This window comes from Acomys russatus, chromosome 31 (genome assembly GCF_903995435.1).
Source record: "Acomys russatus chromosome 31, mAcoRus1.1, whole genome shotgun sequence".
NCBI lineage: Eukaryota > Metazoa > Chordata > Mammalia > Rodentia > Muridae > Acomys > Acomys russatus.
In genome coordinates this window covers 13,392,357-13,419,400 of record NC_067167.1, presented here as the reverse complement: position 1 = coordinate 13,419,400, position 27,044 = coordinate 13,392,357, and the positions used below count along the sequence as shown (strand labels likewise).

Genomic DNA, 27,044 nt, shown 5'->3' with positions numbered 1-27,044 from the left:
GGAGCGTATGTGACAGAACACAACCTGTATTGATTATAAAGTAATTTCCCATGATACCCCATGAGTTTCCTGTACATAACCTACATGGAAAAACTGTGTTAGACATATAGGCAGTTTCCTACTTGTAATGGTTTGAATGTAGAACTTCTCAGTTTTCTAATGGCACAAAAGCAATATGCATCCATTAGAAACTGTACCTAGAATTTTGAATTTTCAATTGTTTCCAGACAGTAATACATGATATGACTCTCTCTCTCTCTCTCTCTCTCTCTGAAGAGACTGAGAAGTGGCAGTGGCAGTGAGCCTGAGTCAGTTACTTATGCATGCTGCTTGCTAAGCTATACAGTTCCCTAGGCTCAATGAAGCATTGGAGTTTTGATTTCTATTTCCCATTAAAAAGGTTTATCAGCCTGTCCCACACTGTAGGTCCAGGACCTTGTGTGCTAGCCTTCAGATGGATTTAATTGGTTTTAGATGGGGCTTAACTATTTTTCTTAAAAAAATTTCCTAGGCAATCCTAATTTGTGGAGAACTGCTGGTGGATTGGTGGGTCCAAATGATTTCTTTTTCTACTTTTTTTTCTCTCTAAACTTCTGTTTTTACCTAAGATCATTAGGTTAATATTTTCAATAGCAGAGTTATCTTTCTACGGGCAACCTTCTCTTCCCACACAGCGTTAGTTTTAAGCCTTAGGAAGAAGGGAACGGCCTCTTCGCTTTCCCTCCTTTGGGCTACAAACTTTGGCCATCCATGTCTCTGTTCATCTTTTCTTTTCAGTCCCCTATTCTCCTCTTAAACTTTATCCCTCTGGAATATAAATGCGCAACCTTCATCATTTTTTTCTCCCCAATGAGCTAATTAACATTAATAGAAAGATTATTGACATTAGGAATTCAGAGTTCTTCCAGTTAGTGGCTGTGTCACATTGAGAAAATTATGCAACCTCTCTAAGCCTCAAGCCCAATTACTAAAATAAAGAAAAAATACCACTCCCATAGCATTTTTATAAGAAATAAATGAAATATATGGTCCATAATACAAATGGTTCAGTATTCAATAATAAATATTTGACACTGCATTTTTGAAGACTTTTTAAAATTTTTTATTAATTTATTCTTGTTACATCTCAATGGTTATCCCATCCCGTGTATCCTCCCATTCCTCCCTCCCTCCCCTTTTCCCCTTATTCCCCTCCCCTATGACTGTGCCTGAGGGGTACTTCCTCCCCCTGTATATGCTCATAGGGTATCAAGTCTTTTCTTGGTAGCCTGCTATCCTTCCTCTGAGTGCCACCAGGTCTTCCCATCCAGGGGACATGGTCAAATATAAGGCACCAGAGTGTCTATTTTTGCTGTAATTCATTGCAATACTCTGGGGTTTTTTTGTCTTTTTTATTATGAGTTATATGACTTGGATTTTTACATACTCACTCTCACTTCTAATCTTAAGATTTAACATATGTATTCTATAGCCATGCAGCACTATTATTCTAGATTTAGCAAGAGTTCTATATATTTTCAGTTCAAGATTCTTCTTGATGATGGCATTTCAAAATGATTAATTATTAAGCCACTCTATTGTTAGCTTGCTGAATATATACAATGTCTACCAGAGAATCCTTCAGGCAGACATGTCAGCTAATCTTAGCAGAGGCTGTCATAGGCAGGTGCGCGGGAGCAGTGTGATCTCCAAGTTACCTCCTGTCCAAGTTTGTCCTTATCTCTCTTAACTTGATTCCCAAACACCAGTCAGTCTCTTCCACATGATTAATTGTCTATGATGCCCTTATATCTTTAATACTCAAAGCATCTGTCTACCATGGATGCTTTCTTCATCCAAGGTCTCACCTGCCTTTCAGCACTACAGAAATAAAACAGCACACTGCAACAATTACTCCATAAGAGTGAAATTACATTGCATGGGTTTTTTTTTTTTTTATTAATTTACTCTTGTTACATCTCAATGGTTATCCTATCCCTTCTATCCTCCCATTCTTCCCTCCCTCCCATTTTCCCCTTATTCCCCTCCCCTATGACTGTGCCTGAGGGGGATTGCCTCCCCCGTATATGCTCATAGGGTATCAAGTCTCTTCTTGGTAGTCTGCTATCCTTCCTCTGAGTGCCACCAGGTCTCCCCCTCCAGGGGACGTGGTCAAATGTGAGGCACCAGAGTACGTGAGAAAGTTATACCCCACTCTCCACTCAACTGCGGAGAATGTTCTGTCCATTGGCTAGATCTGGGAAGGGGTTTAAAGTTTACTGCCTGTATTGTCCTTGGCTGGTGCCTTAGTTTGAGCGGGACCCCTGGGCCCAAATCTGCCTATCATAATGTTCTACTTGTAGGTTTCTAGGACCCTCTGGATCCTTCTACTTTGCTATTCTCCCTGCATGGTTTTTTTTTTTTTTTTTTTTTTTTAAGGATGTAAAATATAGGTGATGGAGATGTAGCTTAGTGAGAGAGGGCTTAACCAATATGCCCCAAGACTCTGCATTGGAACTCTAGCACCTGAAAACAAAGAAATTCTGAAGGTATATTTTGCTTTATCGTTGAAGAAAAGAGGGAAAAGTATATGCTTATCTCATACAGACAGAAACAGCTGGGAAAACTTCAACATACCTTTATGTGAAAAATTCTCAGCAAGCCTAGAGCAAAGTCATCCTAAACAATAGCTTACGCTATCATGCATGTTGAGATCATGAATTCCTTCTCCCAAAGGTAGGGAACAAGGCAGATATTTTTAGGGTTGCCACATCAACCTGTGATTTCTACCACAGTCACAATATTAAGAAAAAGAAAAGACAAAGTTTACAAAAAGATAAAGTCAACTATCGTTATTCTAAGTTGACATTTTTTTTTTAAACCCTGTGAATAGTATTGTTTACAGAGGCAAAACATGGGCCCTCTAAACATGTTATATTTGTGGATGTTGGTCTTCTTGTAGGACTCCTAACAGTGGAAGTAGGAGCTGTCTCCTCCGACTCTTTCGCTCCCTTCTGAGACCCCTTCCTCCTTAACTTACTTAACATCCTCCAGATGAGAACGTGTTGTCAAAAATGACCTGGTTTTCTCCTTTCGTATGGTTGGATGTCAGTCTGTTGTATGAACATATCTGGTGTTTTCTATCCTTAGATTGATTCTCTACAGTGGCTATTTTGATTGGTGTTGCAATAAACATGGGACACAGATCTCTCTTTGACTTCCTGACTCTAGATCTATGCCCAGCAATAGGGTTGCTGGACCATATGGCGAGTTCTGTTATCGGGTAGTGATAGTTTTAGCTTCCCAGGAGCTAAAACTGTGGAGACACAGCTATCTCCATAATAGCTATGCTAATTTGCCTTTCTACTCACACTGTGCAAGAGTTCAGCTTTCTCATATCTTCGCCAATGCTTATTATCCCTACTCTCCCTGATAATAGCCATTTTTAAAGGAATGAGATGGTATCTCATTATGGTTTTAATTTGCATTTCCCTGACAAGTAGTGATGTCAAGCCAGACACAGAAAGATAACTGTTGCATCATTTCACTTTTCTGTGAGATATAATAATAAATAATCTCACAGAAGTTGAGATCAGAATAGTAGGTACAAGTTGCTGGGGTGAAGAGGAGGGAAAGGAGTTTTGAGAGATTCTTATCATGAATAAATATTTATAGTTAGATAGACAAAGGTTCAAGAAATCTATGTACAGCATGGTGCCTTTGTAAGTGGCAACATTGTATGCACAATGCTAAGGGAAAAGATACTAAATGTACGTAATACAAAAATGATGGGAGGGAACACATTTATTAATGACACAGGTTTTCTACCTCACAAAGTATGTACTCATCTAAGTGTACTACTGCACGTTACAAATACATATGGTTTTATACATCAGTTTAGGAACAAAAACAAAACTTAAGCTCTAGTTGAAAGAAAATTGGCATGTCAATGCACCCACTTCATTTTTAAAAGGAGATTTTTTTTCCAAGTCTTGTCAAGTGTAAAAATCATTCCATTTTTCAGGTAGAAGCCTGCAGGTTATTCCAAACAGAAAACCTCAGCCTCATAGGTTAATATTCTTGAGAAAAACAAAGAGAAGCCGGTAGCATATAAATATTTCAGTTCTTATTAATTAAAAATAGGATGTTTCACAATCTGGAGGCTTTTAAGACATGAAAGGAGCCCAAGAAACAAAGGTGAGGAGATCAAACAGGGATGTGAAACCAACCAGCTGTGACTTAGCCAGTTAATAAACATGCAGAACAAAACAAAACAAAACAAAAAACCCAACTCAACAGAGCACTGGCTCTGAGTCTGAGGCTGGCAAGTAATTAGCACACTCATCAGAACACCTGCAACGTTGCACAGGCTCCATCTCCCTCTAGCAGCGAGTGCTCCATGTTTGCAATGGATGCTCTCCACGTAGAAGTAGATTGCACAAGCTAAGCTAAAAGTGTGCACAGAGCAGAGGAAGCGGTCCAGCCGCGCTACCTAAGTAGCATCCATTTTCAGTGAATAAGGTAAAGTTCTCTCTCCATCCCACCTGTCCATGTATTCTCCCCATAGTCAAAGAACATATAAGCAAGCCATGTACGGAGGCACAGGCCTGTAACCCGAGCACCTGGGGAGACAGGTGGATCTCTGTGACTTCGAGGCTAGCCTGGACTACAAAGCGAGTCCAGGACAGCCAAAGCTACAAAGGGAAACCCTGTTTCAAAAAGCAAAACACAAAACAAGACAAAGCAAAAACAAACAAACAATAAAACTGATACAATCAAGATACTACAAGTTGGTAAGGTTTGTATTTATCCTTTTTATTTTTAGAACTTATACTTTTAATATGTGTGTGTTTGTGTGTGTGTGTGTGTGTGTGTGTGTGTGTGTGTGTGTGTACACACATGTACAGACATGCATGTGTCATGATGTGCTTGTGGAGGTCAGAAACAACACTTGGGAATAGGTTCCTTCCATCATTCTGTGAGACCTGAATCAAAGGTCTCTCATCGCTAGCTTTAAGAGCCAAAGTGTACTTCAATTACGTTGTCAATTTATTATTTAGCGCTGGGAAAGTAGCTCAGTGATAGAAGCACTTCCCAGCATGAGCTAGGCCATGGCTTTGATTTCCAACTTAAAAAGAATTCTTGTTAGTGATTGAATTGCAGAGTGCTTGACGACCATCAAGTGATGGTAACCAGATTTTTTTTGGGGGGGGGGCGTATTTCCAGACACGAAGCTGAAATCAGCAAGCACTTTAGGATTAGGCTTATACCCAAAACATGGGCACTTATATAAGCTAACCAATAATTATCCGTGACTATGACTATTTGAGTGCATGCTGGGGAATCTTCAGTCCCACAATTTATTCATCCCCCTTGTATATCCTCTAGTCTCCAAACCCTGTCCCGAAGCCAGCAGTCCTCCACTGAATTTGATGTCAGCTATAGCCTGGCTGTCGACTGCCTTTGTTATATTTAGGTATGTCACTTGTATCTCTGCTCTGTCTAGAACTTTTATCATGAAAGGGTATTGGATTTTGTCAAAGGCCTTTCCTGCATATAAAGAGATGATAGTGTGATGTTTTCCTTCAGTTTGCATATATGTGGATTATTTATTTATTTATTATATGGTGGAGTATTTGTTTATTACTTATTGATTTTTGTATCTTGAACCATCCCTGTATCTCTTGGATGAAGCCTGTTTGACCATGGTGGATGATCTTTTAGTTGTGTTCTTGGAATCAGTTTGCAAATATTTTGTTGAGCATTCCCTATCTATGCTATTTTTTTTTTAATTTTTTGAGACAAGGTTTCTCTGTATAGCCTTGGCTATCTGGACTCATTTTGTAGACCAGGCTGGCCTCCAACTCACAGAGATCTGCCTGCCTCTGCTTCCCAAGTGCTGGGATTAAAGACATGCGCCACCACCCAGCTATATCTATGCTCTTAAGTGCTGCCTTATTTATAACACAAGAAACTAGGAACAACCTACATGTCCCTCAACAGAAGAATAGATAAAGAAAATGTGGTACATTTATACAATGGAGTATTACTAAGCTGTTAAAATGACATCACAGAGGAGAGGACATCCTATTGGGACTCTAGGTGAGAGAAGCATGGGAGAATGGGGAAATAGAAGGATCCAGAGGGTCCTAGAAACCTGCAAAAAGAACATTATGATGGGCAGACCTGGGCCCAGAGGTCCTGCTCAAACTATGGCATCAGCCAAGGACAATACGTGCAGTAAACTTCGAACCCCTACCCAGATCTAGCCAATGGACAGGACATTCTCCACAGTTGAGTGGAGAGTGGGATCTGACTTTCACAAAAACTCTAGTGCCCCATATTTGACCACGTCCCATGGATGAGGAGGCCTGGTGGCACTCAGAGGAAGGATATCAGGCTACCTAGAAGAGACTTGATACCCTATGAGCATATACAGGGGAAGGAGGTCCCCCTCAGTCACAGTCATAGGGGAGGGGAGTAAGGGGAAAATGGGAGGGAGGGAGGGAGGAATGGGAGGATACAAGGGATGGGATAACAATTGAGATATAATATGAATAAATTAATAAAATATATTTTTTAAATGACATCATAGAATTTCCAGGCAAGTGGATAGAACAGCAACAACAACAAAAACCTGCGTAAAGTAACCTAGACCCAGAAAGAAAAACATAGTATGTACTGACTTATATGTGGATATTAGCTCTTAAATAACTGATTTCAACCTACAATCCATAGTCCCAGAGAGGTTAGGCATAGAGGAAGAAAGGGTGGTGGGTGGAATGACACATGGATCTCCTAGAGATCGGAAAATAGAGTAGATTTTAAAGGTAGGCCGGGGACAAGTGGGGATGGGCATAGGAGGATTAGGTGGGGAGGGAGGAGGGGAGAGAGAGTTGAGAGTATAAATTTAGGGAGAGACAGCATCTTATATATGTAAATAAAAACCAATAGTGTTTACATAAGTGCTGGAACCGTAGTAAGTGCACAGCACTCCCAAAGCGTGCCAACCCAGGCTGTGAAGCCAGGAGAGCAAACGCTGACACTCCGCCATCTGAATCCGGGTTTGGTGTTTGTTTCTTCAGTCAAGCAGATCGAGATGAAATGTTTGGAAACATTTTCTTACTGTGCACACTGAGGCTTTAGAAAATGCTATCTGGGCCCAAACAATGCTAAACTTGTAAAGCCGAGTGTCATAAAGATGACTCACACTCTCTCTTGAGGAGATTCTTATCTCTGAGTAGGATGGGGTAAAATATTTGTTGACTTTAAAAGAAATCAAAACGGTTCCCTAGTTGATGGCTGCTTCTAACCCATCTGAACCCCAGGATTTTGATCTACAATACCGGCCTACAAATCCCCTGGGAGCGAATGAAGTTTAAGTGAAATAATTTCTATAAAAGCCTTCTACAAACTACACCTACTGGATATGTGAGGCTGAAACACTATTTACTGATGAGGATGGAATTACCATAAAATAAAGTAAGTTATTCCAAAGAATGTTATTTATTTAGAAACTGTTGCTTACACAGTCTTAGACATGGGTTGCACTACAGACGGGCTCAAGGTTTTAGTCATGTCCTGTGCGTCAGGGATTCTAGGAGGCACTGACTGGGGTGGCACTGACTGACTCCTAAACCCCCTCTCTTGAATTTTATGAAGCCCACTCAGAATGAGCCATGTTGAGAACACCACCAATTCAATGTTCTAGGTCCATCTGCTGGCAAAAATATAATGCAAACAACTTTAAAAGTGCCGTTTTCAATGAAATATCACAGAACAGCTTGTCCCAATGATATTTCTAAAGCTTGCCTGCAAACCGCCTACTGGGAAATCCAACAGAAAGAGAAGGGGGGTGAGGGGAAAAAAATGATACAGACAAGTGACAGGAATGAAAAAAAAAAAAAAAAAAAAAAGAACAAAAGGTAAAGACAGATTACCAAGAGTGTGAACACTGAAGGACAACTCTGAAACAAGCAGCATGGTGTCTAACACAGACCACAGAACTAGAAGCCATAAGCAGGTAGAGCAATTGAAATCAACTGTACCAGCTTCACTGGGGTTGAGGCTAGAAAAACAAGCACGGACAATGCCCCTTGTCCACAAAAAAAAAAAAAAAAAAAAAAAAAAAAAAATCTGCAGAACACAGTAGCAGCCCAACAAACAAAGCGGCATCACTGAAGTGCCAAGAGAGAAAAAAATGCAACATCCATTTCCCTGAGCGTCATTAAATCCTTCTCATAACATAAAAGTTCATTTTCCAGGAGCTAATGGAGATCGCAGTGTCTATTATGAACTTCATGGGAAGCACACAGCCTATTTAGAATCTTCCTTTAATGTAAAAACCTATTATGCCTTACACAATAGTTGCAGCATTGAAGTCTAGTGGCTTACGCATAGTAGTTCAGAGCCAAACATCACAGCGCAGGCGATGTCATTCCAGGTACTTACTTACCTGTGGTCGGATGACTTTTACGATATTTTTCAGGGCAGTGTCAGGGGATGGAGGTGAGCAGTCAGGTGTTGGGCCTGTAGAGCTGTTTCTGTGGTGACTACTTCCTGGGGCAGTTGTTGCTACCTCAGAGGTATTATCTGCGAATAAAAATACAACCACAATGAACTTAGTCAGTTTACTTATCAAAACTTGAAATTATTTTTTGTGAACGTGAGTTGAGATTTCAATTTAAAAGAAGACTATGCTCAGTGGTACATTTTAAAGAAAACACATACTGAATGTTCTGTTTTCTTTTAAGATGGTGAATACTAATTATTGCAGTATTGTTCCAACCTGAGTGAGCAATATTTAATTTATCATGTCTTTTGAGACAGGGTTCCAGGCTGTCCTGGAACTTGCTTTGTAGACCAGGCTGGCCTTGAACTCACGGAGATTTACCTGCCTCTGTTTTGTGAGTGCTGAGATTAAAGCGTGAGCTGCCATGCCTGGTGCAATATTCACTTTATAATGGCAGATCAAGGGAGATCCTTCACAGTTCTTAAGACTACCATCACTACATGAAAAGCTACAACCTTGCTTTGGAGATGAATATAGTTTTGAAATATGATGGGAGTAGCCAACAATCTCCTGTAATCTTTCTAATGAAAGCTTGCTTTTTAATGTAGGAATTTTGTATTTACTTGATTCCAAGAACGTAAACTCAAACATCTAAAATAACTTTGTCCAGACATCCCTAAAGTATAGAACTTTAATAAAAAAATAACCCTGACATTTGTATAAGACATAAACCAACAAATCTATACTACTAGGGGATCATATAGGACTATATATTCAAATTAAAATGAGTGAAATTTCAAAATCTACATAAGACTTCCCTGATGTTTAGCATTTGGCCATGGGAAGAAGAGAAAGTTTTAAAATAAATAACTTGGAAGCCAGTGGTGGTGGTGCACCACCTGCAAATCCCAGCACTTGGGAGGCAGAGGCAGGGAGATCTCTGTGAGTTCAAGTTCAGCCTGGCCTACCAAGCCAGTCCAGAACAGCCAAGGCTACACAGAGAAACCATGTCTCAAAAAACTAACTAACTAACTAAATAAATAAATAAATAAATAAAGGAAGGAAGGAAGAAAAGTAAAATAAAATAAAATAAATAACTCAGAGTTCAGCATCTTACTCAACAATACTCTCCCTTTCAATTTATTTTTATGACACAACTGAATCTCAAAAACTTTATATTAAGTAAAAGATGTCAGACAGAAAAGACCATATTCTATACAATGCCATCTATATGAAATATCCAGATATGTAGGAACGAAACATAGATTAATGGTTGCCAAGGGCAAGGAAGAAAATATGAGAAACTAATTAGTAAGGGACTTATTTGGGTCAAAATGAGACTATTCTAAACTTGAGTTGTGACAACCACATAATTATTTAAATAAATTAAGAACATTGAATTATGCACTTAAAATAGTAAAATTATGATATATAAATTATATCCTGACAAAACTCCTTACAAAGATTCCGTAATTTTTTTTATCCAATACCAAAGGGTCAGCACTTAAAAGCTCTGTATTCAAGCAACACTAACATAATAGCATCTGGAGAACAACTGGAAATGTCGGAATCACTTTAAAATGGATGGAACACTGCCTAACTTTGGTTAGCACACGAAAAGTGTATCTGCTTAACAATAAACCAGCAATCTTCCATAGCTATTTGTGAAAACTACTGAAAGTGTGAATGTGCAAGAAGTTCACTTCTGTTACACTTGTGTCCTAATAATTTTATGTCCCAGGTAGATGAACTGATGCCAATTAGACTAAGGGTGTATTTACCATAGATGACCATGTCTCTCTGCTCTGTGGTCATGGATTACAATCCCAGGGGAGCAGGAATAATACATGGAGGCACTTTTGTTCATAGAAGAAAAGGAGACTAATTCCCCGAAGACTGTGTCCATCAGATAAAAATGCGTTTCAGAGCCTTGGGAGATGCTATAGTCAGTAACGTGCTTGCTGCACAGGGCATGAGATTTGACCTCAGATTTCCAACATCTACGTAAAAGTTGGGGTAATGGCATATGCATATGTAATCCCTGCACTGGGATGGGGAGGGGAGAAACATTGGCATATCATTGGCAGTCAGCATAGCCAAATAAGAGATTCAGGTTCAGTTGGAAGAGACCATGTTCCAGAAAATAAAGAGGGAAGTGATTGGGAGGACACTTGAGGTCAGCCCCTGGCCTTCACATGCATGTACACACACATATCACCCTGCACACATCCACATAAGCATATGCACATGCATACATTCGCGTGCGCATGCACACACACACGTAAGTCTCACTGGGAAAAATTAAACAAAAATTCAAATTTGGCATATTTAGATAAAATGGGTCATTCATTTAAAAAAATCTTGACCTGTCCAGAGCATACTTCTTAGATTTAATAGATAATGTGGGCTTTTTGGCATCCCAGAATAAGTAGGGTAATCTTCTGAGTGGGTAAATACTGGGAAACAGAACCATTAGTTAGCAGGATAAGAGCAAGTTGCTCTCATTCTCCCCTTTCACCCTTCATTTCTTCTCATTTTACATTAAAGAAACCAGGTTTGGGATGGCTGTGTGTCAAGCATTATGTCTTTTTGTTTGTTGTTTTTGTTGTTGTTGTTTTCTCGAGACAGGGTTTCTCTGTGTACCAGCTCCGGCTGTCCTGGAACTCACTCTGTAGACCAGGCTGGTCTCGAACACACAGAGATCCACCTGCCTCTGCCTCCCGAGTGCTGGGATTAAAGGCGTGTGCCAACCACTGCCTAGCAAACACGTTATATCATGAAGATAAATATAAAAGAATCTCGTCAGAGGCTGTGGAAAGAAAGGACATGTAGGCAAAGCACAGAGGACTTATAGAGCAGAGAAACTACCCTATAGGTATAGTTGGGTGGGTATATGTCACTATGCATCTGTCCAAATCACAGATATACAGCCCCAAAGGTGAATCTTAAACTACGGACTCTGCACGGTCATGAGGTATCAATGCAAGCTCATCGCTTATTGCAAATGCACCGTCCCAGCGAGGGATGCTGAGAGTGGGTGGGAGACACGGAGGGTGCACGGGAGGGAACTCCATCCTTCGGCTCAGGTTTCCTGTGGATCTAATGTGGTGGTCCACTGGTTTTGCCAAGTCACAAATACTTTTCTTTACAAACACAAATCTGTGATGTATTCAGTATATATAGAGAAAGAAAGACAAAGATCCTGACTCAACGAACAGAAAGGATGCAGCTGACTGATATCAGTAGAAATGAGTAAAGCTATGCAAACATACCTCCTCTTCCTTACTGCCTCCAGTGCTGCCTCTGCCCTTTCTCATTGTGCCTTGTAGATGCCAATGAAATAATACTAGATAGAATTTATCATTATTATTATTAATTTATTTTCTGTGTTTTATTGCTCCTAATGTCTCTGTATTGTACTCAGAATAGGATCTCATGCTTATTTTCCAGTTTATTTTTTCTTTCTCCAGCTGCATCTAGTCTGCTGACAAACTATACTTTTAAAGTTCTAAAATTCCTATGTCTATTTATTTATTCATTACTAGACATCACACACCCCTGCCTGATACCGTTTGGCTCCCCACGTCTTTTAAGCACTGACTGTTTTAGTGTATGTGTCTAGATAGAATTCTGAAATGATTTTTAATCTGGCCATGTAGTGACTGTGCACATGTGTAAGGCGCACAGCGGTGTTTCAGTGTCTCTGGAAAACACACTGTGACTGGGTTGGGGTAATTAGCTGATGACTCATTTCAAGCATTTACCACTTCTTTGTGTTGTGGATATAACTGGAGGTGGGTAGCAAAGAGAAGATGAAGAGAGGAAAATTAATAGATGCTGTGGGGACGAATGGGCTAGGACTAAGGACTTCGGGAAAAGCCTGAGTCCGACACTTACAATACTGGCATATCCTCCATGACCTGCTTCCTTGGATTTCGTTCTCAACACTACTTACTTTCCTGTTCATTTCTGTGGCCATTTTATATGTTTGCACTTGGGTCATTGAAGCCAGTATCTATAACACTGAATAAGTCTTATTTTTTTCTTCCATCACCTATTAATTCAAAACAGCATCCAAATTTGCATTCAATGACTGATGTCAGCATCGGTTCTGTGACAAGCAGACATGCAAACCCGACAGTCTTTTTTAACCTTTCTGTTTTCAGTTTTCTTTACCATTAAAGAGAGAGAATTGTTAGTAATTATCTTCGGCATTCTGTGTGTGCAGGTAAAATGAAAGACTAGCCTACATGTAGTTAAGCCTATATAAATTTAATAAATATGTTTCTTTTTCTGATATCCAACTAAATATCATAGTTAAATAAAATGTGGAAGATTAAAATCAACCCCAAAGAGAAGTAAAATAATCAGAAATGTTTATATACAGCTTATGTACAGAAATGGTCTGGAGTAGCTCGGGTAGATTTAAGACCACTTCTTTTATTTATTGACACAGATTAGTAGAGACGAAATTTAATTCTAGAAATAAGAGCTGGTCCCTTGAGGCCTTAGTTTGTCAGGCGTTTCCAGAGAAAATGAACCAGAAATGTGTAAGTGTGCAAAGAGATTTACTGTCAGGAACTGAGTCAGGTCGTAGCTGCACAGGGGTCTCATGGTCCGTGGTTGTCAGCTAGAAACTAAGATGAGTCAATGTGCAATTCTACTTTGAGCCCCAAGGACAGAGAACCAAGAAAGCTGGAGGCTATGTTCCATTACAATGGCCGACATGACCCAAAACGTCATAGGGCCAAAATGCCCGCCCAACTCTGAAGTCCTGAAAACATAAATGCTCCCCATAGCTCAGCCTCTTTGCTCTGTTCAGCTCTTTGGTTGACTGGGTAAGGCCCAACCATGAGTGAAGACAAATCTGTTTGCTCAGTCTCCTATTTAGATGCTAAGTTTATCCAAACAACCTCACAGATAAACCCAGAAAAAAATGTTTTGCCAAGTTTGGGCACTCTACGGGCAGCTAAGTTGGCATAAAATGAACCACATAGACAGGACAACCTTATTCGTTGTTTTGATTTTTTTCCTATTTTTCTTTTCTCTTTTGAGCATTAAAGTCTGAAAAAAAATGTTGAAAACCCTATCCAAAACATAAACCCAAAGATTCTTCAGTGCTTCTTAAAGTAGTTCAATACAAACTATAAAACACAAATGCACATATCTTTATTTTCTGACTCTGTGATCTGTCCCCTTACCTCAGCCATTTGACTTTGTAAGTCACTGATTTTTGCATTGCGTATAGACTCACACCTCTTATCCTCTGTGTGACTTATTTCTATGCAGTCTTTATGAAATACTGCATGAAATAAGGTGGACAAAGTAAAACCTGCAGCAAATGTAACCATTGCAAATGTTCTCAGCAATGCCGAAAAAGGTGATCTGGCTTTTCTAACTCCATGTTCATTCTTTCTGAAAGAAACATTTTAAGCACAGGATACTTTAGAGCACTGGCTCTCAGCCTTCCTAATGCTGTTGTCCTTTAATGCAGTTCCTCATGTTGTGGTAACTCCCCACCCTCCAGCCATAAAATTATTTTTGTTGCTACTTCATAACTGTAACTTTGCTACTGTTATGAATGAAATGTAAACACCTGAGATGCAGGGTAGCGATCCACAGGTTAAGAACCATTGTTCTAGAATCTACGTACAATCTTGGCAAATTATTTTTATATCCTTGACATGTCATTTAGCCAGCCACCTGGCGGACTTTGCAATGTGGAGCCTATGTTCAAGACAGTTTTCCGTGTTCTATTGGAAGTTGGTGGCAAAAATAAAATAAGGTGGGGAAAAACTGCCTGAGGAAATTTCTAAGTATGCCTGGAGTTTCAGATAGAAATGGAACTCTGTTCAGATTGTGCTACTACACACTGTGTTGTCTGTTATGACTGTCAATTCCCTCCACAATGACAACCTTAGAAATAGTGGAACCTTATTTGCTTTTTTTTTTTTTTAACAAGGAAAGTATCCTATCAGTAGAAAATAATCCACGTGCAGTGTTATAGCCTTGTGTCTGTTATGTCATTCTCTGGCGTGCACTGACTAGGTCAAGGATACAAAGGACAATGCTAGATGCTATACACCCAACAAATGAAATTGGGGTTTCTTCCAACTGGGGATGTAGAAGACACCAAATGGTAGGGACTTTATCTGAAAGACAAATGCTATGAATCGTAACTTCTCTGTGGAGGATAGAAATATTAATCTTATAGGAGCAGGGGCAGCTTAGTGCTTATCAGAGGTTTTGCTAGATGGAAAGGTGGTAGAGAGGGGGTGATTAATGATTAAAAGTGTAGCTGGATATCACCGGAACTGACAGTACTTTATTGTAAACTTCACAAAGCCAGTAGAGAGAAATCTGAACCTTGTCAACAGAAGGAAACAACAGATGCTTGAAAGGGTAGTCAATCGCCCTCATTTGATCTCTACTGAATTATTATGCTATACCCCATAGATATGTGCATTATTATATTAATAACGTTTTAAACATTCTCTGATGTTTTCATAAACTTTAAACATAAACAGATGACAGGAAATGGCATTGTAAGAGATGGCAGTAGGAAGAACCAAAAAAATAGATGGGAAAGATTAATATTTTCAGGATTCGGGAAACTTAAACTTGTATAAAATATAATATTCTTAGAGGAAATATTAAGAAAAGGAGGGACTATATAAAGAATTTGAGACTCGGCAGATCTATGCTGATGTATTGGTATATTTAATCTGTTTCTTCTTATATGAAATGATGTTTTATTGTAGTGTTATAAGGATAAATGGGACATGTATGAGAATAATTCATTACATGCTTCCTAGTAGGTCCTCAGTAACACTTATAGATGAAAGCAACAGGCGGACTACATTTAGTTATTGGTCCCAGGCTGTGTACCCTTGACGTAGGTACTTGACATGGAAATATTTGCCATCTTATGTAGAAACCTGGGAGAGTGTTATATGGTACAGTGCCTATATTCATAATACATATGACTATTCTTCCCACATAACTAAAAACTAAGCCTAGTGTTCTTCAGACAATATATATATATATATATATAAAACCAATGAGATGTCACTTCTGGAAATAGGTTCTAAAAATCACTGGATTCTCTCTGGGATGTGTCCTGTTGGGTTCTCCATCTCTGAGATCTCTTGCAGCACTGAGGAAGTAGGTAGTCAGCCATACACAACGAGCCTTATCAAACACCAATGTAGCATGGCAAGGCTCTGAACCCATCAGTTCAATAACCCACCAAGAGTTGAACTGTGTGCAGCACCACACAAATCAGCTTGGAAGCAAATCCCCTAGCCCTCTCCCGAGCCTTTAAATGACCATAGCTCTACCCCACAGGTTGATAGTACCCTCACGAGAGACTCTCAGCCAGAGTGATACAAATTAAACTCTTCCTAGGCTCCTGATCCTGGGAGATAGTAGGTTTTTGCTAGTTTCAGACAAGATTTTCAGATTAATTTGCTATTTAACAACAGATGACTAGAATGTTAGCTATTTTGCTAACATTTATAACATGGTCAAGATGCTACCCAGGCTGCAGCGCCAAATAGATTCTTTAAATCCTTTTTTAAGAAATAGGTCACTATGTTATGGAAACTACAGAGAAACAAATAATAAATTATATACAAACAAACAAACACACCACGCTTCATACTGGAGTTCAGGTGAGTGAGTATGGGGGCTAGAGTGAAGAATTAGTAGAGAAAGCATCCAAACAAAGGAAAACAGAATATTCACTTGATTAGAAGCATGAACGCACACTATAGTTTGGGAAACCACAACTTTCTTAGTCTTCTTGGAGCTCAGAGCTGTGTGTGCAAAAGCAAATGGAAATGATGCCAGCAAGATAAGCATTAAGATGAAGGGGGAAATGTGTCTGAAAACAAAATTAGCTGTTAAAAAATGAAGGTCAGCCACATTGCATGTCTAAACATTGTTTTTTTCCCCAAGTCTGTGATCAAGGGATATTTTTATCTATACAAAGAGCAGAATAAAAAGCCACACACACTTTAAAAATTTCTACTTGGAAAGAGTCCTACCTATGTACTATAGGATAGTATAATTGAAAAGCAACTTTGAGTTAATATTTAATGTTTAATAAAATTCAATCTATCTGTGAATACCTTTGACTCTAGCTATATGAGGAAGTTCTATTAAGCCAGCAAGCTCAGTGCTGAGAAGACATGAAGGAGTCCTAGCGCTCAATAGGAAGTGCCCTGAAGCACAGAAGAGTGGCAGTATACACTCGTTCCCCTCACCCACCCTGTTTCCTTCTTTCCCCCACCTGTAGCACGAAAAGGGCCACACAGCTTAACAAACTCTCAGAGGTATACTCTCATTGGTAAGCAAATGCAGTAAGAGAAAAGTTGATGCGTCTTGTGGATTGACTATTCAGAAGGATATCAAGAACGTGGGAGGAATTCAGCTAGCACTAATAGGATTTTCCACCTTCCTCCTGAACTAATTGCTAGAATGGCAAATACTGCACCTGGACCAGAAAAATTAAGAAATACACAGGAGAGAGAGAGAGAGAAAGAGAGAGAGAGAGAGAGAGAGAGAGAGAGAGAGAGAGAGAGAGAGAAAAGAAGAAGAAGAAGAAGAAGAAGAAGAAGAGAAGAAGAAGAAGAAGAAGGAGGAGGAGGAGGAGGAGGAGGAAGAAGAGGAGGAGAAAAAAAGAGAAAAGAAGAGAGGAAGAGAAGAGAAGAGAAGAGGAGATAAGAGAAGAGAAGAGAAAAGGAGAGGAGAGGAGAGGAGAGAAGAGAAGAGTCCCTTCCCAAAATAAACATTTGTCACTGCAGTGGCAATTCTTGGATTCTGTTGGTAAGCATTTACACTCCAATTCTTGGTGGAAATATTTTTGTTTTCTATGCTCTGTTGACTTTGAGTCCTATGTAAGTTCATGGGCTTTTCATTTGTTATTGTCAACAAATTCTTTTCCCTAGCTCCCCTCAATGTTCTCTTGTATTTACTGTCTACATCTTTCATCTCTTTCCAACAATGGTATAAGTACCCAGCCTGACCAGGCAACACCCCAGCATAATCATTCCAGGCCCAGACACCAACCAAGTAGCCACCAATTTGCCAGTAAAGGAGTGGAAATTACATTTGCTAAAACTTCATGTAAAACTATCACAGATGTTGCAGAGAAAGTAGTCTTTCTAAAAGTAAGTTTCAGTATTTCATACTCATGTGAAAAAATGAATCTAATGCCATCTGATTCTATTATAGTTTATACTGACACACATGGCATTTATAAATTTTACTTATCTTTATTATTCATCAACCAGTCTTGCTTTCCACCTCATGCATGCCATAATTCTGGGACACTTCAGAGTCTTCAAAGATGACACATCATTTTTGGCCCACAAAAGTTCTGACTGTTCTTCATGTGATCTTATTTCTACTCAGGCTGCCATGACCAGAGCCAACCCATGTGCATCTACATAAACAATTACTTCAAATAGGCATTTCTTATGAAAAAAAATCATTGGATATACAAAATAGTCAATTGTTTCCACCCCTTCATGACCTTCCATCACAGGATCGCTACTGTTCAAATCTACAACTTTTAGTACTGCTAACCAGCTAATGTCATCTGTTCCATCAGCTCCCTCGGAGTCTCATGTGTTTGTTTTTTCATTTTTAGACACTATGACCCATCATTTTGTAACTCTCTAGTCAATAATTATAGTCACTCTTGTTATTTTACAAAATAAACACACCCAAAAATAAAAACACTACTATGTGCACATGATGCTTTAGCTCCTAATCCAGATTCAACTCCAGGTCAGAAAGGATTCTCCCCTACCTGTCTGTGGTGTTCTTGGCAGACAGTTTGCAGCTGTCTACTTTACTTCCAGATTGTTTCAGATGAGACCTGACTTTCTCCTTCTTCCCATGAACTGCCTGCTTTCAGTGTCTGTTCATCGCAAGCAGATAAAGGTCCTGACCTTGGAATGACTTTCAAGGGTTACAGAAGTTTGAGTTCCCTGGAGATGCTTTGGGAGATGTGTTGAGATTGTGTCACTCCCTAAGATCTCCTTTTACCCTTTCCTTCTTCCCTTCAATAAATATTTTTTCCCAAGAATCCTCACTAAATCTTTACGCTAACATCTATCTCAAATTCAGCTCCTTGGTGAACCTATCCTGGATTTGACCTAATACAATCGCCCTCAATGATCTGGTTTGCATTGTTTTAAACAACACGCCCTTATTACAGACGGAGAATACCACACTGTTGCTAAAAATAGGTTAACAAAGTAATATGCTCTCACAAATTGTTCACATGTTGAAAAATAACTGGACCCCAAACTACCAACTGGTACCTCACCAAAAGAATACATCAATAAACATATAAACCTCTTAATTCAATATCTTTTCTATCTTTCTGTAGGGTTATATTGCTTAGTATAGATGTGATTAATGTGAAACACAATATTAAAAATATGATATAAAAATATAACATAATATAGTAATATGTACGCTGCCTGATTCCTTCTATGATCCCACACCCTGCTCCCATTTTTATTGTATGTTTTTGCAGAAATTCTCATGCAAGCACAGGAAAACCATCTGTATTCTCTGTGTATATCATATCCACATTATTTCCTTATAAAAATGGAAGTGCACTGTGTCTATGATGTCATTCTTCATTAGTCATAGTCAATGTTCACATTTATGCCTCTTCCTCATTCTCTCCTCTATCTTGCCCTCCATTTTTAAAGGAAGTTAGGTTTTATGTTTCTTCATTGACTGATCTACAATTAACAGAAGATGTTCTTTTAAGTAACTAAACAATAAACACAATACATGATCCTTAAACTCAGAGTGCCTCGTGGTACCAAATCTTAGGGCGTTGCCTCCTTTTCTGTGTGGTCTTCCTCTGCATAATGCTTCATCACTAGTCTGAACAAAGATGGCTGCATGTCTGATATGATTATATGAAAGTATAGTAGAGTGACATCTCTTCTTGGCATAGTTTAAGAGTTTCAAGAGTCCAATCTGTATAAAATGTCATCGTGCGACTCAAACACTGACATGAGTTAGCTCAGACAAGTAAGAGCCTACTCCCTGGCAAGTGGGATACTGTGGTCTGAATGTTCGTGTTCTCTCAAAGTTCTGTTAAAATTCTAGTTCCTAAAAGAGTAGTGGACTATGTTTTAGGTGATTAAAACATGAGATTGGAGCTCCTATGAATGGTGTCAGCGTCCACCGAAGAGTGAGCACAGAAACATCCCTAGTCCCTTCCATCAGGTAAAATTCCAGTGTGAAAATAAGCATCCACAAGGACGTGAAACTCTAACCAAATCTAAACCGCCAGTGCCTTGATGATGTTGGCATTCCCGGCCTCTAAACACAAGAAATGAATTTTTGTTGTTTCTAAGACAGTCCGTTTAGGGTACGATACTTGGTTTGTTATAGGGCTGAGTAAAGTAAGAATTGATAGGAGAAACTTCTCTTGAAATATATGATCACATAGACTGTGGCATGTACTGTACAATAGCGTGGTTTTGCCAAGGAATAAAAAGGGGCTAGAAATGTGGGGGAAGGCAAAGGATAAATGCTGGCCGGGTAACCATGAGTGTTCACTGGACCTCCTAAATTTTCTATTACTTCAATAAAGAAAGAGTATGGATGCAGAGGTATACATTTCAATGCATTCCTCACTGCCCATTTTTCTTCCTGGCTCTTTGTCTCTGCCTTCATTCCCATAAGACTCCTCATGGCTGTAGCTTTTACCTCTCCATCCTCTCCCCCACATACTTTTCCCCCTGGATGATGGGAGGGTGCAGGCAGTTTTTGGCTGACCTCTACCAGCATCAAGAATTGTGTAGCTAAGGAGGCCACCCCTAACCCAGATAGTGAGAGACTGAAAGGAGAGAAGAGGATGATGAGTAACAAGGATGAAATTAGGTATCAATCAGGTGCTGTCTGTTCTGGCTTATGCAACACCTGTTACAGGCTACAATCTGTTCAGTGATCCAGGTTTGCTAGGTCATGACTATGGTGAAGTCCGTATATGCTGTGGCTGCTTTGTTTAAAAGTTACCACCAAGACCTACAGTAGAGGACAATTCAGTAGGAATCAGTCTCAGTTACTAAATAGTGAAAGTTTCATAAACATAAAGTTTCATGTATTTTAAGCAATACAGTGCATGTGCTCAATTAATATGTATATTTACACTGTGGTAAGTAAAGCAAAATTTCAAATATTGAAAAATTAACAAGCTAAATGTTCAAGTAAAACATTTATATTTAAGTGATCTTTTAATGTCTGTTTTATTTTATATTCTGCCAAATCTTTTATAATAAAAACTGAAAACAAAGGTAGGAAAGTGAGAAAGATGAAGGGGCTAGAAGGAAAGAGAGTAATGAGGAATAAATTTAAATGTATACTTCTACATTCATATTCTTTCTTTATTGAAGTGATAGAAAATTTAATGAGGTCTAATAAGCACTAATGTATTTATTTATTTTATTATCTTTTATTATATTTTCATTATTTAAAACAAATAATATATATATATATCATATTCTTCCCCTTCCCCAACTCCTTCCCCTCTCTCACCCTCCCTACCCACCCAACTTTAAATTATTTTTCAGAAAACAAACAAATACCCAGTACAACAACAACCTCCCCAAACAGGCACAATAAAGTATATATTTTATATAAATATTGCTATATATGACTGACATATTACTACATGTTTAGATACAGGCACACATACAATATTGTTCTAAGGTGTTTGCTATGCTGAGTATTTTATAAAGCTAATGTTTTTGTTTCTAAAATTTTAAGAAATTTCGTGGAAATCAGAGTCACTATTGCTAGGTCCCTATATTTCTTTAGTCTTGTATTTTGGTATTAAATTCCCTTGAACTGGTTCCTTCTATTAGATCACATGGACACATATTTTTCCTGAAATACTGCTACATTCTGTAAGTTATGCAGATAGTCATGAGAGCAAGGTAGTCATGACAGTCAGAAGAGTGAGTGCCTGTGGAATTACAGCGCATTGACTTGTACTTTAGGGAATGTTCCATGCATTTCTTACACTTTCATAAGTAAGATGGAATGGTCCCAGGATTCCCGTAAGGCAAACTGAGAGGCCAGGCACATGTGTGACTTAATTCTCAATCAGCTTTCCTTTATATACTTACAACAGAAGTAAAGGGACTTGCAACAATGACTTCCATCTTTTCCTATGCTAGACAGTCATACTATGTTCACACAGGAAATTTTTTTCTTCAGTCCCTTTTCTTACAGATGCTTTCAAAAACCATTAATCTCAATCCCAACAAGGTCTTTTAAAAGTCATTCCCCATTTATATCTAGAAAAATCATTAATATACTTTCCATTAAATCAGTGCTTTTGTTAAAAAAAAAAACTTGAGGGAGTTTTTGTTATTTATAAAGTATTGCTTAAACACCGGATACAAAGACATATATACACGCAGAATATGACTTTCAATTAAAAAGCTATGAACAAAAATGTAGCATATTCTTGGTTCTAACCATCTAAATTGTATATGGAATAAAGGGTTCTGAAAGCCAGTATGTATATGTGGCTCATGAGAGTATGAATTATCCTTATTTTAATATTTTACTTCTTCTCAAATAGTCTTCAACCAGCATACATTAATTTGATCTATTCATTTTGGCTTCATACATAAGCTACTTATATGAAATAGTGCTTCGAGAACACTTAAAATCTGACTCCTATCCTATCACAAACTATTCCCCTGCCTCTCTTTCAAGAGTCTAAAGACATGCAAATAAGAGGAGCTATTTGCACAGATACTGAAAATGGATTTTCTACCATTTTAAGGTCAAAAGCAGCAAATAGTTGGCATCTGTACACAAACGACATCATTATTCCAGTGACAAGGCAGCCTACCAAGTGGAGAAAATAATCTTTATCAGGTATTGATCTGACAAGGGGTCAATACCTATACAAAGAACTAAAACCACAAAATACCAAGAGAAAATTTAAAAGGGACATGGAACTAAACAGAGTTCTCAGAAGATAAAATAATAATGGCTAAGAAATATTTTTTAAATGAATATACATCCTAGTGTAACAGATATATAGGATTCTATGGACAGATAAGGTAAAATAGATAAGGTCTTCAAAAACCTCAGAGACATACAGAATATGGCATTCAAAGCTTTTTTTTATTTTAAAGACTCATTTTACAATGAGACAAGCTAACTTCTCGCAACACCCAACCTACCTCAAAGAAGATTATGAGCATCAAAGAACCTCCTTATGGAGGTGACTTCAAATGTAGCAAGCCAGCCACTGGACAAAATGTCCTTGTTTCTTCCACAGAGAGAATTCTGCCTAAAAATGAGCAAGCTTGGATGCAGGCAGAGTTGATAGGCAAATTCTGCCAAGACAGAGTAAGCAAGTCCTCAATAGTTCCTGCCTCACAAATATGTCTGTCAGATATATTGGGCCAGAAGGCTGAAGAAGACGCTCCAATGTTCTGGAGAGTTTTGGGTGACTGTTCATCAGCAAACTGTTTCTGTCATCTTCTCATTTGGGAAACTGACAACCTGTACCCCCTGTATACTCAGAGAATTAATTTTATTCCTTCTCAAGTTTCTGATGGGGTTGAAGACCAAATAGTTTAGTTCTACAATTAAGCTTAGTTGTTTAATGGTTAATATGTTTTTACGTCTAGATGGATGTCTTAAACTGAAAATGATGAGGTATATGATAGATATTGATTTACATTCAGAATTTTAAGCCCACCAAGATAGAAAAGATGTTTTCTTTAAGACTGTCAAATACAAATATCCAAAACACTATGAATATAACATTTATATAATTTCTGATTGTTGCATGGTTCTTCTTGCTTTAGGTAGTTTATTGTATGCATGTGTAATAATATAAATGAATATGTAAAAACTATTTAATAAAAAAAATTGAAAAAATGTTCAACATCCTTAGACATCAGGGAAGTGTAAATTAAAACTACTTTGGCATTTCATCTTACTCCAGCTGAATGGCTAAGATCCAAAACACAAATGATGTCAAATTCTGTCATGGATGTTGTTTGGAAAAGAGAATACTAATTTTCTGGTAACAGGAGTGAAAATTGGTGCAGTCACTATGGAATTCGGTGCAAACGTTCCTTAAAAAGCTAGAAAAAAGTCTACCAGACAATCCACCTATATCACTCTTGGCCATATACACCAAAGACTCTATGTCCTACAGAGATGCTTGTTCATCCATGTTTACTGTTCTCTTTTTGTAATACCCAAGAAATGGAGATAATCTGCCACTAAGAAATGACTAGTAAAACAGTGTTGCATTTATACAATGGGATATCATCCGGCTCTTAAGAAAAGAAAATCAGGTAAATGGATGAATTATACGTTATCATTCTGAGTGAGGTAACCCAAACCCAGAAAGACAAACATTTCATGGTTCTCTTAATTGTAGATGCTGGTTTCAAATCTTTAGGTATGTTTTTGCTTCATTTGGAAAACCCATAAAGACTGTGAATCCATAAAGGGGGTATAGAAGTGTTCTTTCAAGAGAAGGAAGGAAGAAAATAAAGATATAAAGAGAGAAAATGGAATAATGGCTCAGGAAGGGTTAAATGGAATGGGTAATGGAAATGCAAGGTTGAGAAGGGGACATCGGGCAAAGGGCATGACCCACACCAACGACCTGAAGAAGTCATATGGAAAGTAATTATTGTAGATGCTTTTTAAACTATAAAAACATATTATAAAAGGAGTTTAAATGGTGTTAAACTATAACACCACAACAATATATCCCTAACTAGACGCCACAGCCTAACAAAATACCCAGTGCCAAGAACTAGTCTGAGGTTATCGGCCAGTGAAGTCCAGCCTCCAATTATTACAGGCTTTTGCCAATGCACTCGGTTACCTCACACAACTTGACGGTAAGATCCTACTGCTGAAGATACCACATATGTGAGACATGGACCATGCAGAAACCAACCTGTAATAAAAACCTGGAAGTCTCATTCCCTACTGTCAAGCATTTGTCATGCTAAATATGCACAATAACAGAGGAGGAAAGTAATCTTCAATCTTGCCTAAATATGGACCCTATGAGCTACAGGCCAAGAGATATAGTGGCCCGGCAAGGTATACCTACGGATGCGGCAGCGGCACAAGTGTTACGGGAATAACAACCACTTTCTGATTGGATTTAAGGTACATTCCACAAGATAGAATTCTCATAGCTGACATCATTACCAGGGCCAAGGACCTGTGTTGTGACAGGTCATAGGCCTTAGGGTATGCCCTATGTACTGATCTGCTGAAGGGACATAGTATTAAACTGACTCCTGAGGACTCACAGATCAGAACATCTCTCAGCCTCATCAAGGTCAAGGAAAGACTGTCAGAAGCAGAGGCAACGGGTGACTAAAGTGAAATGGTATTCCCTAGACACAACAGGGCAGTTGCATACATCACCTCCTAGCGACTGTGACACTATGAACTTAACAGTTGCAAACTCAAGTCGACAAAATGACAAAAACCAAGCATAGAGAATGACTGTGGTCAACGAACCCCACTCCCAGCTGAGGAGTCAGTTATTGGTAATTGGGAGATGCCAGAATTTGTCTTTCTTTATTTAAGGGTGTGGCCCCTGGTATGTGGAACAAGGACCAGTGGATGGCTACAATCCCAGGAGTATATATGCACCACTAAGTATACATGGTGAGTTTCAAAAACCAAAGACACAGAGTTTGATGGGTATGTAGTGAGGGGTGGTTCCAGGAGCAGGTGAGGGAGCAGTAGTTGAGTATGATCAAAATACAAATAAAATATTTATGAAATATATATATATATATATATACATATATACACACACACATATATATATAAAACACACACACACACACACACACACATATATATATATATATATATATATATATCACAATTTAGATGTTGCTGATACATTTAGGCTTATCTATCCTTTGCACAGGCAAGAGGGAGTGGAGACTCACAGAGTTAACACCTAGATAGCTGAAAGGGACTCAGAGTTGGAAACAGACAGAGACTAGTGCGCCCATCGTCTCCAGGAGCAGGCCTACGTTATATGGAAGAGCCAGACCCGTTTGTAAGCATTAAGAAAGTGTGCAAAAGCAGACAAAATCTCCCTCCTCTTACTTGCTTAAACTGAAATGATTTTGAAGGATTTTCTGATGGCTGAAATATCTCTGAAATGCAAGGCCGACGTAATTTGGTCCTAACGCACTTTCTAATAAATTGCTTGAATCAATGTGGTAATAATCATGTTTAGGAATCTTACATTTGTTTGTCAAGACATACAACTACACAGTTTACTTCTTGGAATAATCTAAGTTTTTAGCCTCAGTTTTATCTGTTTATTAAGGTTTGGTAAGACTAAATTATTAATGCCAGCCAGTTTTGCTTCCAACTCTGCTAATATCTACTGAGTTTTGTACGGCAATTGCTATTTTATAGAAAATTATACATTATGCTTATGTGCTAGCCATTTTAATAAAATAATTAATTTTTCATTTTTGTTGTTATAATCTCTTCTGAGACTGTAATTATATATATTTAACACCATACTATGTATTTGTATTTTCTTTCCTTTTGGTCAGTCTTGCTAGAGCCCTTTCAAATACATATTAGTGTTTTGGGTTTTTTTATTATTATATATTTTTTAACATATACATTTACATTATTACACGTAAATAAGATAAACTACATACAGCAGGAAGAACCATGGAACAATCAGGAATTATATAACTGTTACATTCACAGTGATTTGGCTATTCATACTTGGCAAACTTAAAGTAAGCATCTTTCCTATCGTGTTGAGTCTAAAATTCTGAATGAAAATTCACATCTACCATATCTCATCTCTGTTAACTTAAAACATCTATCTAGATCTAAAAACATCTTAACTCCTAACCAACTAAGCTTAATTGTAAGACTAAACTATCTGGTCTTCAACCCTATCACAGAGTTGAGAAGGAATAAACCTGAGTGAACTGGAAGTGCAGGTTAGCAGATTCCAACATGAAAAAAAGAACAAGGGACTGTTTACTGTCTGAACAGTCACCCAAAACTGTCTATAGCGTTGGAGCATCATATTAATTTTTTAATTGAGCTAATTTTAGTCCTTCACTTGGAAATGCATTGCATCTTTGTCTCAAAACCTGTGAGTAAGCTCTCTAGAAAGATGGTGACTTAGCTGCATTTTCTATTTACTGCAACCCATCTGCCTAGTGAAAAACAAACAGTTCTTGGGCCAATGCGTTCAAAAGAAAGAAGAAAAAGGTGTTTAAATTAACTCCAGCATCTGTTGGATCACCAAATTTCTATTCTAGCTAATATGTGGAGGAAAAGTGGTCTCAAGTTCGTTAGCTGGGTAAATATTTGCCATCTAAATAGTACATAAATAGATACTTGACAATGGACATATTGGAAAGAAGACAGCCATTTTAGTATAATAGAATATAGTAAAAAATATTCCCAATGAGTACAAGGGAAATATTATTAGCAATTTAATGAG

General features: G+C 38.3%; 1 protein-coding gene across 5 annotated transcripts in view; it reads right to left on the bottom strand.

Moving 5' to 3' along the window:
• Anks1b (ankyrin repeat and sterile alpha motif domain containing 1B) overlaps window positions 1-27,044 on the bottom strand; it is a 1,021,560-nt gene that overhangs the window by 647,708 nt on the left and 346,808 nt on the right. For all 5 annotated transcript variants that reach the window (XM_051139823.1, XM_051139820.1, XM_051139819.1 and 2 more), the window contains exon 11: window positions 8,435-8,571. In XM_051139823.1, coding sequence (XP_050995780.1) covers window positions 8,435-8,571 — 137 coding nt within the window. The remainder of the gene's footprint in view (window positions 1-8,434; window positions 8,572-27,044) is intronic.